The sequence below is a fragment of the Oryctolagus cuniculus genome, chromosome 5 (genome assembly GCF_964237555.1).
Source record: "Oryctolagus cuniculus chromosome 5, mOryCun1.1, whole genome shotgun sequence".
Classification (NCBI taxonomy): domain Eukaryota; kingdom Metazoa; phylum Chordata; class Mammalia; order Lagomorpha; family Leporidae; genus Oryctolagus; species Oryctolagus cuniculus.
The window spans coordinates 97,120,953-97,136,064 of NC_091436.1; the positions used below are offsets into that span (position 1 = coordinate 97,120,953).

General features: G+C 39.9%; 1 protein-coding gene across 8 annotated transcripts in view; it reads left to right on the plus strand.

Moving 5' to 3' along the window:
- FILIP1 (filamin A interacting protein 1) overlaps window positions 1-15,112 on the plus strand; it is a 300,074-nt gene that overhangs the window by 237,656 nt on the left and 47,306 nt on the right. For 7 of the 8 annotated variants that reach the window (XM_070073868.1, XM_008263118.4, XM_008263120.4 and 4 more), the window contains one exon: window positions 1,940-2,118. In XM_070073868.1, coding sequence (XP_069929969.1) covers window positions 1,940-2,118 — 179 coding nt within the window. Of the gene's footprint in view, window positions 1-1,939; window positions 2,119-3,317; window positions 3,435-15,112 lie in introns of those variants that run through there. The other variant, XM_070073872.1, reaches the window with a different exon arrangement.

Consider the following 15,112-nt stretch of genomic DNA (forward strand, 5'->3'; position numbering starts at 1 on the left):
GGTGTCCATTCCAGTTTCACTATTCATTAATCAAAGCCATTCCTCCATGCTGAGCTGCAGTGTGGATGCTGACAACCTAATAGGAGCCATTATATACAGTATGTATGATTAATGAATTTCCAGAGCCCACAGTTTGTGCAACTGTCCTCAGAGTCTCTGGATAAGCCACCTAGACCCAAGAAGATCACATTTGTAAGAAAGTTGTGAGATGTTTTAGGGAGAATATTTTATAATATGAGCTATTCAGTGCAAAAGAGACATAAAAGTACATTTTGCCAATTGCTGATTATCTCAGATATTATCAGCCACCAATTAACCTGGGCTTCTCCACCATTCTCTGTCTGGTCAGTTGTTCCTAAACAAAGGGAGCAGACATATGGTAATAAGATACAGAGAATGAGATGGGCACTATGGTATAGTGGGTTAAGATACTGCGTAGGATACTCACATCCCATATTAGAGTGCCTGGGTTGAGTAGCAGCTCCTCCTCTTCTGATCCAACTTCATACTAATGAGCCTGAGAAGACAGCATGGCCCAAGCACATGGGTCCCTGCCATCCAGGTAGAAGACCTGGATGGAGTTCCTGACTCTTGGCTTTCAGCCTAGCCCAGCCCTGGCTATTGTAGGCATTTGTGAAGTGAACTAGCAGATGGAAGATTCCCTCTGTCCCCTCTCCCGACCTTTCTTTCTTTCAGCCCTACCCCTCTCTCTCTTCCTCTCTCTCTCTCTTAATGTGCCTTTAAAATAAATAAATCTTTTTTTAAAAAAAGACCACCAGGATGATGGAGTCAGGCTATCTTTTCTTTTGGGCCCCAAAAATGATCCATTCATGATTATTACATCCTGCAGTTAGAGACAGAATCTCTAATTCTCCTTAAAACTAAAGGACAAACAGAAAACTTAAGGGGAACAGCAGGGATGCTGGTAGCATGTGGGGCTTCTCCACTGGGTTTTAGGGATTTGGTTGTGCATTTGAGAATGAGTTTTAGACACATCTGTTTCAATATAGCAGTGGTTCTCAATTGGCATGGTGGCTTCCCTCCAGGAGACATTTGGCAATGTTGGGATAGTTTGATTGTCACATTTGGTGTTGGTGCTACTAGCATCTAGTAGGCAGAGCCCAGGAGTGTTGTTAAACATTTCCCTATGCATTGGACATTGCATAATGGGGGTGCTGATAAATATCTTCCAATGCACAGCCTCCTATAATAAAGAGTTACATGGCCTCAGCAGTGCCAATGTTGAAAAATACTAACCTAGAGTCTAAAAGGGAGAGAGTAGAATAGTACTCAAAAACTTCAGTATTGTAAGATTTGGTTCAACTTAACAATAAATAAAATGGAAATAAATTTTAAAGTTTTTTTAAAAAAGATCTTATAGTCTGGCCAGAGAAACAGGAACAAAAATCCCAGGAATAATATTTAATAAGGCCTCTTTTAGAGATATATACTCTCCAAAATCTTTTCTATACTTAAAATCTCTTGAGAAAAGAGGATTTGAATCCTTCATATACTTTTCCTAGAAATGCATGTAGCTGCAAGCCTTAGGAAAGATTGTGATGATGATAATTACATCCCAACAGAGAAGTCTGGTAGGGGAGCATGCAACTTTTCTGAGGGTTGTTATCTTCTTTCTCTCTGCATAGAGGACTTTGTGTTGTCCATAAAAAACGGGAAAGAGTTTGCTCTCCTGAAAGTTTAGGAACCATACAGATATTTACAGAAAAAGTGCCAAGAGGCCAGAAGTTACTTCAGTGTGATTATGACTAGTTTATAAAGCCAGCTGGCCTAGAGAAAAAGATGGAATGAGAGAAATGGCAAGGAACACCAGGCTCAATGTTTTCCCCATCAGGTAATAAATCACTAGACCAATGCAAACAACTTATTCATATGCAAATGAAGTAAAATATTAAGCTCTTTTGCACGTTTGTTTACTTAGCTGGACAGACTTGAAGAAAAACAGAAGGAAACCTACCGGCGAATGCTAGAGCAGCTGCTGCTGGCAGAGAAGTGTCACAGGCGCACCGTGTACGAGTTGGAGAACGAGAAGCATAAGCACACTGACTACATGAACAAGAGCGACGACTTCACCAACCTGCTGGAGCAGGAGCGGGAGAGGTAACTGCACACTCGTCACCAGTCACATCCAGATGCCTGCAGCTTTCACCTCTGCTCCTCCAGTCAGGGCTCAGACTACCATACGGTGACACCACAGGCAGGTGCCCGGGGTCTACTTCTGTTTTCTCAATGGTTCGTGACCCTAGACAGGGAGATAGATGTTCCATATTATCTGAGTATAATTAAGGTGCTACATTTGATGTTAGAAGCTATAAAACCACAAAACTAGAAAGAAATCCAGGGAACTTACATTTGAATTTGATCGGTAATACACCAATATTTGAAAAGCTTCCTGACAAATTGTCTTCCATTTGAAGTACTCTACTTCCCTTCTTTGGGGTGAAATCCTCTTTTCAGGAAAGCAAATTCTTGAACTTAACCATTGTAAATGAATGTAACTCATTCTTAAAATCCATGTAGAAAAATCTTAATATTTGGCTATGAATTAATAAATTATTTGATGACTAGGACTGTCTTCTTTCTAACTTTCCTGCTTATTCTTAGAACAGTGTTGAAAAAACACTCACCAAACTAAGTCAAACGGAAACTGATTGTGTTGAGCTGTGATGTCTATCTATGCTAGTAGAGTTAGTTTTCTCAGGCCAAGAGTTGCCGCAGTTGAAGCCAGAACCCCAAATGGAAAGTCACTGCAATGAACTCTTCTTTAAATTATTCTTGCCCTTCCCTTTCCTTCCCTCAGCTGAATGGTTATGCTTGTGAATTCCAAAATCTTTGAAACCAATGACACTGGAGTTTGAGTTACCAGGCACATTTGCTTCTGTGTTTAGGACTTGCAAACTGAGAGCCACTGAAGAACAACTTTCCCTATTTTGGCTTTAGTATCTATTTAGTTACGAAAAAAGAGATCTGGTTTTCTCAGATTAGTTTATGTGCCAGGAAGAGCTATTCCAACAAAAGAGTAAATAAAAGCAAGAAGCAGAATAGGTTTGTGTTAAACATTTTTTTTATTACTGGTAATGTTTATTTATTATTGGACTTGGCATATGACTTCAGGGGAAAGAGAAGTGGAAGAGAACAATGGCTGAAGTGTTAAGTGCTGTATCCCTAAATTATGGTTTCTTTGTGCTTGTCTTAAGCTCCTGTAAAATAAGGTTTACCGGCTTCATGTTTCAACAGATAGATGATCTGATTCTACGTTTTTGGGTAACCGGTGATTATAAACCCCACTCCCTCAATCTCTGAGAACTTTCCAGCCTCAAGCTACAAATGGTGCAAATAGTGTTTTAAGGACAACATGAATAACATATATCACACCAGTCACCTGGTTTGGAACTCCTGTGTTGCAGAGTGATCAGGTGAAGAGTATCAACTTATTTGATATTGATTGAAAAATATCTGAAATCTAATCATTTTAAGGGGTGCCTATGTGAATTTTTTGGATAGCTTTGTAAATGACTTGACCTAGAACCATATGTCTGTCTTTTCTGCATTTTCCTGTCTAAGCTAAACACAATGTGGTGGTTTATATGAGCTGTACAGGTGCAGTGACTATACTTAGCCAGCTGTTCTTTTTGTTTGTTTGTTTTCCTAATTTTTGTGTTCTGTGAGAGCAACTGAAATAATAACTCACATTAAGGAGCTTTATAGTTCACAGAGTACTTTTATATTCATTATATAATGAGCCAGTCTTAAATGTGTTTTCACTAAATCTCATATTGGTCAACGCTAGATATGTAACTCCAATCCCCTCCCTCTTTTGAAATTGTTTAATTTTATTAAAACAACTACAAAAAAAAGTCTCTCCTGAGAAAAGTATTACATAAAAATTTTCAAAAATCAAAGCTAAAATGATTTTTCTTTCAATTACCTTAAGCGTTTGATACTTTGATCAGCCCCACTGGGATATCATATCATCTTAGAGAACTTTGACTTTCACATAACTTTCAAAGAAGGTTAAGGTTTGAAAATTATTTTTGACAGAATGGATTATACTTCAGTGTCTTCCCTTGCCCCGCCCGTCAGTGTTTTCCTCAGCTCCATACCCTGACCGGGCACCAGTGTGCACGTCCAAAGCACGCTCTGACAGACATTTTATTCTATATTAAACATCCCAGTAAGACCCTGGTCTCTCTAGCTGGCGTTTCAGGACTTCTGTGAGATCTGAGGCAGCCACAGTGACTTGGCTCGCCATGTTCCCGGGGCAGTGACGCCTTTAAGATTTCTCAAAGGTCATGCCTGGGATTCCTGCTGTCCTTTGGAAACTGCCCTGCTAAATCTGCTTTGGGTTAAATCCTCTTTTTGAAGTAAGCGGTCATAATTAGATCTACTTTTGGGAGCCGGCAGGATGCTGACCCGAGGCTTTCTTTCTCGTGGGCCGCATCGCTGGGGAGCCTCTCCCCAGCTCGCATCGCCGCCCCGCAGCCTGCGCGCCACATTCCCCACAGCCTCAGCCCACGGCCCAGGAGCTCTGGCGCGCCTCCGCCGGCGCCACGCGGCCGCTGCACCTGCCGGGAAGCCGGGCTGCCGCTCGCGAAGAGCCAGCATTTCTGAGCGCGAGCGGGTGTCTCCTGTAGGGAGTTCCAGATGCTTTCTTTAGTTCTTTATTTTGCGCTTTCAGCCCTCTCTCGCAAAGTCCTTTTATGAGTAAAAATCAGGGCCAAGAAGTTTCCTTTTCAAACATTTCCCCCTCGTTTCCATTGAAGCGGAGAAGGAAGAAAATGAAGCCAAAATGGTTTTCTCCTTGTAATCTCTCTCCCATCATCTCCCAAGGGGTGGGCGACTCTGAAGGCTGTCCCCACCCCAGACAGCTTTCAGATTTGCTGGTGGAGAGGTAAAGCGGGGCCAGCGGTAGACTCCCCTGGCACCAGGACCATCTAAGACCCATTACCATACTTGTCCTGCTCTCCAAGGATTTCTCACTCCGGAAAAATGGTGAAAAAGAATAAAAAGGGACTCAGGGCTTAGAGAATCGACAGCTGGTATTGATAAACAATTGGGAGTGAATTTTTTTTTTTTTTTTACCTAGAAACCTTTTATCTAAGGTATATAAACTTCATGCATTTCATATATACAAATTTAGAAAAATAGTGATTCTTCACACCCTACCTTTCCTCCCGCCTGCACTCCCACCCTTCTTCCTCATCCCTCTCCTATTCCTATTCGTATGTTTTACTAAGATCTATTTTCAATTAACTTTATACAGGTAAGACTAACCCTACACTAAGTAAAAAGTTCAACAAATAGTATGGAAAAAAAAAAAAAACTGTTCCTCAACAGTCAAGAGTAGGGCTGTTCAGTCATCACATCTCAGATTTCATTTCTATAGATTATCTTTTAGGTACTCTAGTTGCCACAGATCAGGGAGAACATATGGTATTTGTGTTTTGGGAACTGGCGTATTTCACTAAGTATAATGTTTTCCAGTTGCATCCATTTTGTTACAAATGACAGGATTTCTTTTTTTACTGCTGTGTAGAAATCTATGGTATACATATCCCATGATTTCTTTATCCAGTCTTCATCCAGTCTTCAGTCCATGGACATCTGGGTCGATTCTATATCTTAGCTATTGTAAAGGGAGCTGCAGTAAGCATGAGTGTACAGATAACTCTTTCATATGCTGATTTCATTTCCTTTGGGTAAATTCTCAGGAGTGAGAGGGCTGGGTCATAGATTCAGATTTCTGAGGTATCTCCATGCTGTTTCCAAAGTGGCTGTACCAGTTTACATTACCACCAACAGTGGATTAGGGTACCTTTTTCCCCATATCCTCACCAGTATTTGTTGATTTCTGTATAAGAACCATTCTGACTGGGGTGAGGTGAAGCCTCATTGTAGTTTTGATTTGATTTCCCTAATGGGTAGTGATCCTGAGCATTTTTTCATGTGTCTGTTGGCCATTTGGGTTTCATCTTTTGAAAAAAAAATGTCTGTTCAAGTCCTTTGCCCATTTTTAAAATGGATTATTTGTTTTGTTGTTGTTGAATTTCTTGAGCTCTTTTTATATTCTGGATGTTAGGGATTGAGATATTTGATGAAACTAGGAAGCTGAAGCTCTGAGCATGGTTAAAAAAAATCTTCTCAGATCATCTTTTGTAAGCCCACAATCGACAAGGGAGCACACTGTGGTCCCAAACAATTAGTAGCTCAACCAAGGTCACACAATTCAGGCCACGTTTGGGTAATTGAGTAATTTGTACAAAATGGATGATTTTGTGTTTTCCTGTGTATGTGTGTATTGTGTATGTGTGTGTAGGCTCCATACCTCCATGCTCTTAAAATGACACAACATCTGAAAATGCAGAAGGAGATTATTATGAAGATATAGCACAGATGTATTAGGATCAGTGGTGTCTCCAGATCATCAAGGTCCCAAGTTTGCAGTGGCTGTTGGAAGAACAGCCTAGCAGCTACTTTTGAAGCTGAATGTGAACAACACACATAGGTTTTTACTTAGGTTGTATTCTATTTGGTTTTGATGAGGTTTATGGGGGAGTTAAAGGCCTCCTCCAAACTTCCTACTTTAGTATTGCCACTGACCTAGACCCTATACATGTAAAAGCTATAGATGAAAAAATTATTTTTCACTTTTCAGGAGTTCTTAGATTCATCTTCTACAAAAATTCCTCCAATTAAGTATCTAAAGTAGATAAATGTTGTCCTGGATTTCCTTTATTCTAAGATAAGATTGTGGTCATGATTTTTTACCATCATTTACTGCATATTTGTTTTTATAAATAGCCATAGCCCCAAATTATAAAGAGAAAATAGGGAGGCATTTGGCCTGGTGATTAAGATGCTAGTTAGGATGCTTGCATCCCATATTAGAGTACCTGAGTTCAGTTCCCAGCTCTGGCTCCTGATTTAAGTTTCCTGCTTATGTGAACTCTGGGAGGCTGTGGCAATGGCTAAAGAGGTTGGGTCCCTGCCTCTCATGTGGGAAACCGAGACTGAGTTCCCAGCTTCTGGCTTCTGTCTAGCCCAGTCTCAGCTATGGCAGGCATTTGGGGAAGGAATCAGTGGATGGGAGATATTTTTTTGCTTATCTCTCTGTCTCTGTTTCTACTTCTAAACTAAGAAATTTTTAAAAGTAATTTTAAAAATAAGGAAGGATTTTTTTAAAGAGAAAATAGCATGAAAAAATGTATTGGCTCAATTAACATTATTAATGATGAAGATGAAAATATCATTTCATTAAGATTGGGTTAAGAAAACCCCTTGTCTAAATGCTATATTCTGTTTGTCTACATTTCAAGTCAACTTGACCTTTAAAGGCATAATTCTGAGCACATGAGATCACCTTTAATGTTTGTATTTTATTCCCTGTTTGAACTGCAATGCTTGTGATTTTTATCTTAAGCTTCACTAGGGACTGCTCCAAGATTGTCAAAACAGAAAGAACACAGTTACATACAAGATTTGTCTGGGACTTAAAGAACTATTTGGGGGAAATATGTGTGTGTATGTGTATGTAAATGATGTAGGAGAGTGCTGTCTAAATCTTTCACTGCAGATACAGATTTTAAGGCTTTTGGATTTTTATAGGCTCAGCTGAGACTACATAAATAATGACATCATCATATAATATTGCAGCAGGGCTTCCAAGTGTAAGTTCATTTTTTTTTTTCAAGTACAAATCAGCATCTCAAGAGAAATCCTTTAACTGGTGAAGCAGAGACTGTAGGAGTAAGCAGCTTGAAGAGAGGGGACGCTGTCAAGATTGGGTATTGTTCCTTTGAAGTCATTGTGAAGGGGGTTGGGCTTTGGCCTGGTCTTCTGTGAGACAGCCTACACTACTGTACTTGCATATGTGGAGTCAGACACTACTACTTTTGAAAGCTTGCTCTAGTGGACTAGAATCTTTGAAAATATTCTCAAGCTTCTTTACAGAAAAAGATTTGCATCTGATTCCTTGGCATTATATCCTTAAATTTCTTGGATTTAGTTGCCTTATCTCTAAAACATTGCAACAAAATTGACTGCTTTCTGGTCACTTAAAGAATTAAAATAAAGTACTCTGCTGAGAAAGATTACTGACGCCATGTAGCTGATCAAGTCTTATCCAAAGGAGAGTAATCAGCAGGTAGACCACATTAGCAGAAAACAACTGAGTCTTTTCTCTGTGCTTAGCACTCTGCTAGAGGCTGTTCAATAACAGAGTTAATTTTATTGACCCCTGATAAACTGGGCACATACACCACCTTGTTTAATCCTTACAAAACACTCTGGTGGGTAATTATTACCCCATTAGCAGATGGGGAGCCAGAGAGGTTAAATTCCTTCCACAAAGGTCTCTTGCCAACTCTTGGCAGAGTCAAGATTTGAAAAATAGCTTTCTGCTTCCAAATTCTTACCTTCTAAATGAAACAAATGCCTCATTTCCCCAATGTACAAAAGAATAGGTGTCTTGGTAAGTTGCCTGATAACTTGGACTGCACCATTTATCCACTGTCAATATCCTGCCCACCAAAAAAAATTGCTGCTGATTGAGAGTTTTTAAGAAAGTAGAAGAAGTAGAATTCAGAGATAACATGTTTTACAGTGGATTTTCCATAATAATACAGGATCAAACTCCACCTTCTGATTCCTCTCAATCTTGCAATATGCAAATCCCAGTTACTACTGAACGTGAGACTAAAATAAAGGAGGCTGAGACAGTAAGTTGTTACTTTTTGGGCACAGCTTGGGGGTATATTCAAGGGGAAGGGATGGGTGGGATATGATATAAAGGGAGTGATGTTACATTTTACTTGAAGGGATGGGGAATCAGAGTCACTTAAAAAGACAGCTTCTTGGGGTTGGGAGGTTTGGGTAGAAGAGTTGATTCTCTTAAAAGGCCCAGGATGTTAACGTATCTATTCTCAGCATGTGGGCTAGAAGCCTATCACTATCCTAGATTGACATACTCTAGATTAATTATGAAAGGGCCCATTAAAAATGTCCTTTAGGTTCATTTAATCAGATCCTGGCTATGCAAAAAGGTGGTTGTAATAATTTTCTCAAGCTCCATTGCAGTATTCTCAAGGTCATTGCACTAGGAGCCTCTGATCTAAGACTCCTTAGAGTCTTAGTAATGTAACTTTAATAAGGATGACTAGGAAAATGGGTTATCTGATAAATAAAATTTTATAATTAACCAGTAATTAATTTACTTTTACTGCTATAGAAAAAATTGCTCAAAATGCATTTTCTTTTCCTCTAACATTTTTGTAAAATACTCCAAAATCCAGTGAAGTCATATTTAATGACTAAAAGTCTTGTACTGCTGCTCTCTGGGTGACTCCTATCTTAAAACATTTGAGCCTATCAGATTGTATTTAAGTCTAGATGTCAGTTGTATGTTTTACTATACATAAAGTTGATGGAGATATTTTCTTTTTTTATTCAGTAAATATAAATTTCCAAAGTACAGTTTATGGATTACATTGGCTTCCCCCCCCATAATTTCCCTCCCACTCGCACCCCTCCCATCTCCCACTCCCTCTCCCATTCCATTCACATCAAGATTCATTTTCAATTCTCTTTATATACAGAAGATCGATTCAGTATATATTAAGTAAAGATTTCATTAGTTTGCACCCACACAGAAACACAAAGTATAAAAATACTGTTTCAGTACTGGTTATAGCATTACTTCACATTGGACAACACACTAAGGACAGACCCCATATGAGAAGTAAGTACACAGTGACTCCTGTTGTTGACTTAACAAATTGACACTCTTGTTTATGGCATCAGTAATCTCCCTAGGCTCTTGTCATGAGTTGCAAAGGCTATGGAGCCTTTTGGGTTCGCCGACTTCAATCTTATTCCACCAGGGTCATAGTCAAAGTGGAAGTTCTCTCCTCCCTTCAGAGAAAGGTACCCCCTTCTTTGATGGCCCCGTTCTTTCCACTGGGATCTCACTTGCAGAGATCTTTCACTTAGGTCTTCTTTTTTTTTCTTTTTCCCCAGAGTGTCTTGGCTTTCCATGCCTAAAATACTCTCATGGGCTCTTCAGGAAGATCTGAATGCCTTAAGGGCTGATTCTGAGGCCAGAGTGCTATTTAGGACATCTGCCATTCTATGAGTCTGCTGTGTATCCCGCTTCCCATGTTGGATCGTTCTCTCCCTTTTTCATTCTATCAGTTAGTATTAGCAGACACTAGTCTTGTTTGTGTGATCCCTTTGACTCTTAGACCTCTCAGTGTGATCAACTGTGAACTGAAGTTGATCACTTGGACTGGTGAGATGGCATTGGTACATGCCACCTTGATGGGATTGTATTTGAATCCCCTGGCATGTATCTAACTCCACCATTTGGGGCAAGTCCGATTGAGCATGTCCCAAATTGTACATCTCTTCCCTCTCTTATTCCCACTCTTATATTTAACAGGGATCATTTTTCAGTTAAAATTTAAACACCTAAGAATAATTGGGTGTTAATTACAGAGTTCAACCAACAGTACTAGAACAAAAAAAAATACTAAAATGGATAAAGTATTACATTGTATATCAACAGTCAGGACAAGAGCTGATCAAGTCATTGTTTCTCATAGTGTCCATTTCACTTCAACAGGTTTCCCCTTTGGTGTGCAGTTAGTTGCGCCGATCAGGGAGAACATATGATATTTGTCCCTTTGGGACTGGCTTCATTCATTCAGCATGATGTTTTCTAGATTCCTCCATCTTGTTGCAAATGACCGGGTTTCATTGTTTTTGACTGCTGTATAGTAATCAATAGAGTACATGTCCCATAATTTCTTTATCCAGTCTACTGTTGATGGGCATTTGGGTTGGTTCCAGGTCTTGGCTATTGTGAATTGAGCTGCAATAAACATTAGAGTGCAGACCGCTTTTTTGTTTGCCAATTTAATTTCCTTTGGGTAAATTCCAAGGAGTGGGATGGCTGGGTTGTATGGTAGGCTTATCTTCAGGTTTCTGAGGAATCTCCAGACTGACTTCCATAGTGGCTTAACCAGTTTACATTCCCACCAACAGTGGGTTAGTGTCCCTTTTTCCCCACATCCTCTCCAGCATCTATTGTTGGTAGATTTCTGAAAGTGAAGCATTCTAACCAGGGTGAGGTGAAACCTCATTGTGGTTTTGATTTGCATTTCCCTGATTGCTAGTGATCTTGAACATTTTTTCATGTGTCTGTTGGCCCTTTGGATTTCCTCTTTTGAAAAATGTCTGTTGAGATCCTTGGCCCATCTCGTAAGTGGGTTGTTTGTTTTGATGTTGTGGAGTTTCTTGATTTCTTTGTAGAATCTGGTTATCAACCCTTTTTCTGTTGCATAGTTTGCAAATATTTTTTCCCATTCTGTCGGTTGCCTCTTCACTTTCCTGACTGTTTCTTTTGCAGTACAGAAACTTTTCAATTTGATGCAATCCCAAATGTTAATTTTGGCTTTGACTGCCTGTGTTTCTGGGGTCTTTTCCAAGAAGTCCTGGCCAGTACCTATATCTTGCAGGGTTTCTCCAATGCTCTCTAATAATTTGATGGTGTCGGGTCATAGATTTAAGTCTTTAATCCATGTTGAGTGAATTTTTGTGTAAGGTGAAAAGTATTTTCTAGAACTCAGGGCTTAACCTGGATATCTGAGAGTTTTAGATAATTAGATTAAACATATTTGAACTTTTATATCACCACCAACTGCAGGAATAACTATTGATATTATACATAGGGTTGGGATAACAATCAAAGGAAATAGTCCATGAGAAAGGAAGAGCATTGAAAGGAAAAGCTTGAGAGAAAATGCCACTCACGTGGCATGAATGGTGGAGATTGCTACACTGGAGAGAGCGTGCTTTTTCTACCAGTGAGAGGTGAAGTTCAGTTGAAGCTGATTAATCCCATTTTGGATTGGAGGCCCAGTGTCACCACTTCTGATATTTCATTTCTGATCTTAGTAAGATAATCTAGGATTTCAATGCTTTGGAGGCTCACATTCTGAGATCAGGGTGTAGGTGTGGTCAGGTTCTTCTGAGGCTTCCCTTTAATTCTGAAATACAGTCACAATGGGGATTCAGACTTTATTTTTTTTTAAGATTTTATTTATTTATTTGAAAGAGTTACAGAGAGAGGAGGAGGAGAGGCAGAGAGAGAGAGAGGTCTTCCATCTGATGGTTCCCTCACCAGTTGGCCGCAATGGCTGGAACTGTGCCGATCCAAAGGGAGGAGCCTCCTCCGGGTCTCCCATGTGGGTGCAGGGGCCCAAGGACTTGGGCCATCTTTCACTACTTTCCGAGGCCATATCAAAGAGCTGGATAGGAAGTGGAGCAGCTGGGTCTCGAACCGGCTCCCATATGGGATGCTGGCACTTTAGGCCAGGGCTTTAACCTGCTGCGCCACAGCACCAGCCCTGGGGAGTCAGACTTTAACATATGAATTTGGAGGGCACACGATTAATGCCATAGTAAAAATAAAAATGGCAAAATGTGTTGTTTCTCCCTACAGGAATTCATGAGAAATAGAGGAAAAATGGCATCTGGTATGTCTGGTTGGAGACAGCTTGATAGAGCCTTAGAATCCTGCAACACTAAAAGGCTATGGGACTAGCTGGGGCAGGGTTGGGCATGAGGACAAAACTGTGACTATCTAGGAGCAGCAACCTGAGCAGATTGACAGTTGAGGTCACAAGGTGCCTTTCAAAGATTGCTGGTGTGAGAGGATGATGACCAGGTGACCCTCCTTTCACATTCCTAACAGTCCCAGAACTTAGTCCCAGCTACAGAAGTGGGGTCTTGAGGACCTAGAATTAACTCAGGGGATCCTGACTTGACTGAAGAATCTGAATTTTCTAAGGAAAATTCAATTTGAGTGAGTGCAACCAGAAAATAACTATGATAAAGTTTTAATCACCTATGGAATGGGAGCCCATAATAGAAATCACATGTAAGAGATATTGAAAAATGAAGAAAATTGTATTTCTTGTGCATATGAGTTTGAGGCCTGTAAATAATACTCCCTTAATTAACAAAATAACCCATATATGTGCCAAGGAGAAATAAGATGATATTGCAGGTGATTCCAAAGTACTGGTGATAAGCTGACTGATGCAACCATCAAAAGATCATCTGAGCTAAGTCAAACCTTTCCTGATTACTCTAGCTGTGTGGTACCAGATCCCCCACAAAATCTGCCTTTTCTTAGTTTCCTGAATAGGAACTAGAGAACTCTGAATTTAAATCCTGACTCTGCCACTTTTTGCTTTTTGACCTTGGATACGTTATCTAACCTTTCTGTTTCTTGGTTTGTTCTATAGGATGGGGATATTGGTAGAATTCTGCTTTGAGGTAATAAATATAAATCCCCTGTATATTCTCTACAAAGCACAGTGTGTACAAGGCATTTCAAAGAGTTCATGGAAAGTGTGCACAATTATATTTTAAATCCGTTTTCCCATGAACTGTTTAAAGCTCCCTTGTAATTCCTAAAAATGATAATTTCTTCTGTTCATCTGTATATTAAGCACTTGAAGGAAAATTGTATGTTTCACTAAATCACAGATTACATTTTATTAAACCCAGGTATTTTGGGAGATTTGCCATTAAGTTTTACTAAACTCAGGCATTTTGGGAAATATGCAGAATTGGAAAAGTAAACTCTTCTATTGCTTGGAAATAGTTATTTTGTATTTAATTGTAGGTAGACTCAGGATCATTGGAAACATACTACCCACAATAGAGAAATCAATAAAGTGAGGTAGAAAGGAACATACCTACATAAAATCGGTGTTAAAAATCAATACTTTTGGTGCTGGCTGTGGGGTATAGTGGGTTAAGCTGCTGCCTACAGTGCCGGCATCACATATAGGCACTAGTTTGAGTCTTGGTTGTTCCAAGTCCCATTGGCTCCCTGCTGGTGTACCTGGGGAGGCAGCAGAAGATGGCCCAAGTCCTTGGGCCCCTATGCCCACATGGGAGACCCCGAGAAAGCTCCTGGCCCCTGGCTCCTGGCTCCTGGCTTTGGTCTGGCCCAGCCCTGGCTGTTGTGGCCGTTTGAGGATTGATTAAGTGGATAGAAGACTTTTCTCTCTTTGCCTCTGCCTCTTTCCCTCTCTGTAACTCTGCCTTTCAAATACATAATCTTTTCAAAAAAATCAATATTTTCCATTTTCCAAATGACAAAACAGTATAAATTATATTAAAAAATAATCTATCCAGGAATAAGATTAACATTACTAAACATTTATATAAAGATGCATTTAATGCTACTTAGAGACATTAAAATGACCCATGGAAAGGCTTACCATATTCTAGTACTGTAGGACTCAACTCATCATAAAGATGCCAAATCTCCCTGTATTAATCCACAAATTTAATGTGATCCTAAAAACTTTTTTAATGTGTGGGAATAAATTAAGTGGTTCTAAATTTCATATTAAAAATATACAAGAGTAAAATTGGGATTTGGCACAGTGGTGGTTAAGATACTGTATGGGATGCCCACATCCCATATGAGAGTAACTGGGTTCAAATTCTGGTTCTGTCTCCAGTTTCAGCTTCCTTTTAATGCTTGGCCTGAGATACATTGGTCATGTGTCAAATAGTTGATCTTAGCCACCCATGTGCCAAACCAAGATTGAGTTCTGGACTCCTAGCTTTGGCCTGGCCTACTCTCTGGATGTTGTAGGCATTTGGAGAGTGAACCAGCAGATGGAACATCTCTGTCTGTCTCTGTTAAATAAATAAAAGCTGAAAAAATACACACAAGCAAGAATAAATTTCGAAGATGAAAACTGATAAGAAAGAAGTTTCTTGCACAAACAAAACTCATGTATAAAATTTTTCTCCATTTATTTCACTTGGGGTGGGGGGCAGGGGGGGAAGAGAGAGAGAGAGAGATCAAGAAACAGAGTGTGTTCCCATCCATTGGTTTGCTCCCAAATGCTCACAAGAGCTAAGGCTGGGCCAGGCTGAAGTCAGGAGCCAGAAATTCAATCATTATCCCCCATGTATGTGGCGGGGATTATCCCCTATGTATGTGACAGTTGAGGTCACAAGGTGCCTTTCAAAGATTGCTGGTGTGAGAGGATGATGACCAGGTGAC